The following is a 708-nucleotide window of genomic DNA, read 5'->3' on the forward strand; positions in this document are numbered from 1 at the left end:
TGCGGCCACAAAGCCGCAGGAGGGTCCCCTGGCCCTTCCCCGGGCACGGTGCAGGGGGCAGCGAGGCAGCACGGGTCCCGCATGGGTCCGGCCATGCTCGTCCCGGGTACTCACATCGTGGGCGAAGGCATACGGGGTGATCCAAGTGACGGGCTGCCCCAGCACCTCGGCCTGGTAGTAGATGCCCTTGATGGAGAGGAAGACCTGGCAGGGAACAGCGTGAGGGCTCAGGGGGAGGAAGGCCACGAGCGTGTCCTCGTCCCCGTCCTCATTAACTATTTCCCCATCAGCACGTTCATCACAGGAGTGTCACAGACAGCCTGGCAGGACTTGTCCCTGCTTGAAACCACCAGCGCAGCTGGCCCTGTGCCCTCCTGAGGCACAAGCCCACTCCCCCTGCGGCCCCCTCCCCGGGGCAGGGAAGGCCTCGGCCCCGTCCCTCCCGCTGTGCCCACCTTGCGCAGGGAGCGGGAGGCGATGACGTAGTTGAGGAACTCCACAGCCAGGCGCCGGCAGAGCTGGATGGTCTGGACGTGGCACTTGCCCGTCCGTGGGAAGGTGGAGAAGAGGAAGCACATGGAGAGGGCATCATCCAGGTCCCGCAGCGCGTCCACGAAGGTGGGATACCTGCGCCCGGGCAGGAGGAAAAAGGCGGAGTCACACCCAGCCCCGGGGGCAACCAAACGCTGCTGGGGCTGGGGGAGAGCA

The 708-nt window shown here is 66.8% G+C and overlaps 1 protein-coding gene across 1 annotated transcript in view; it reads right to left on the minus strand.

The window, feature by feature from the left end:
- PES1 (pescadillo ribosomal biogenesis factor 1) overlaps positions 1-708 on the minus strand; it is a gene marked incomplete at its 3' end in the record, with an annotated part of 6,888 nt that overhangs the window by 4,913 nt on the left and 1,267 nt on the right. The window contains 2 exon segments of the mRNA XM_010077033.1: positions 115-204; positions 456-627. Coding sequence (XP_010075335.1) covers positions 115-204; positions 456-578 — 213 coding nt within the window.

This window comes from Pterocles gutturalis, unplaced genomic scaffold, assembly GCF_000699245.1.
Source record: "Pterocles gutturalis isolate BGI_N339 unplaced genomic scaffold, ASM69924v1 scaffold17318, whole genome shotgun sequence".
Classification (NCBI taxonomy): domain Eukaryota; kingdom Metazoa; phylum Chordata; class Aves; order Pterocliformes; family Pteroclidae; genus Pterocles; species Pterocles gutturalis.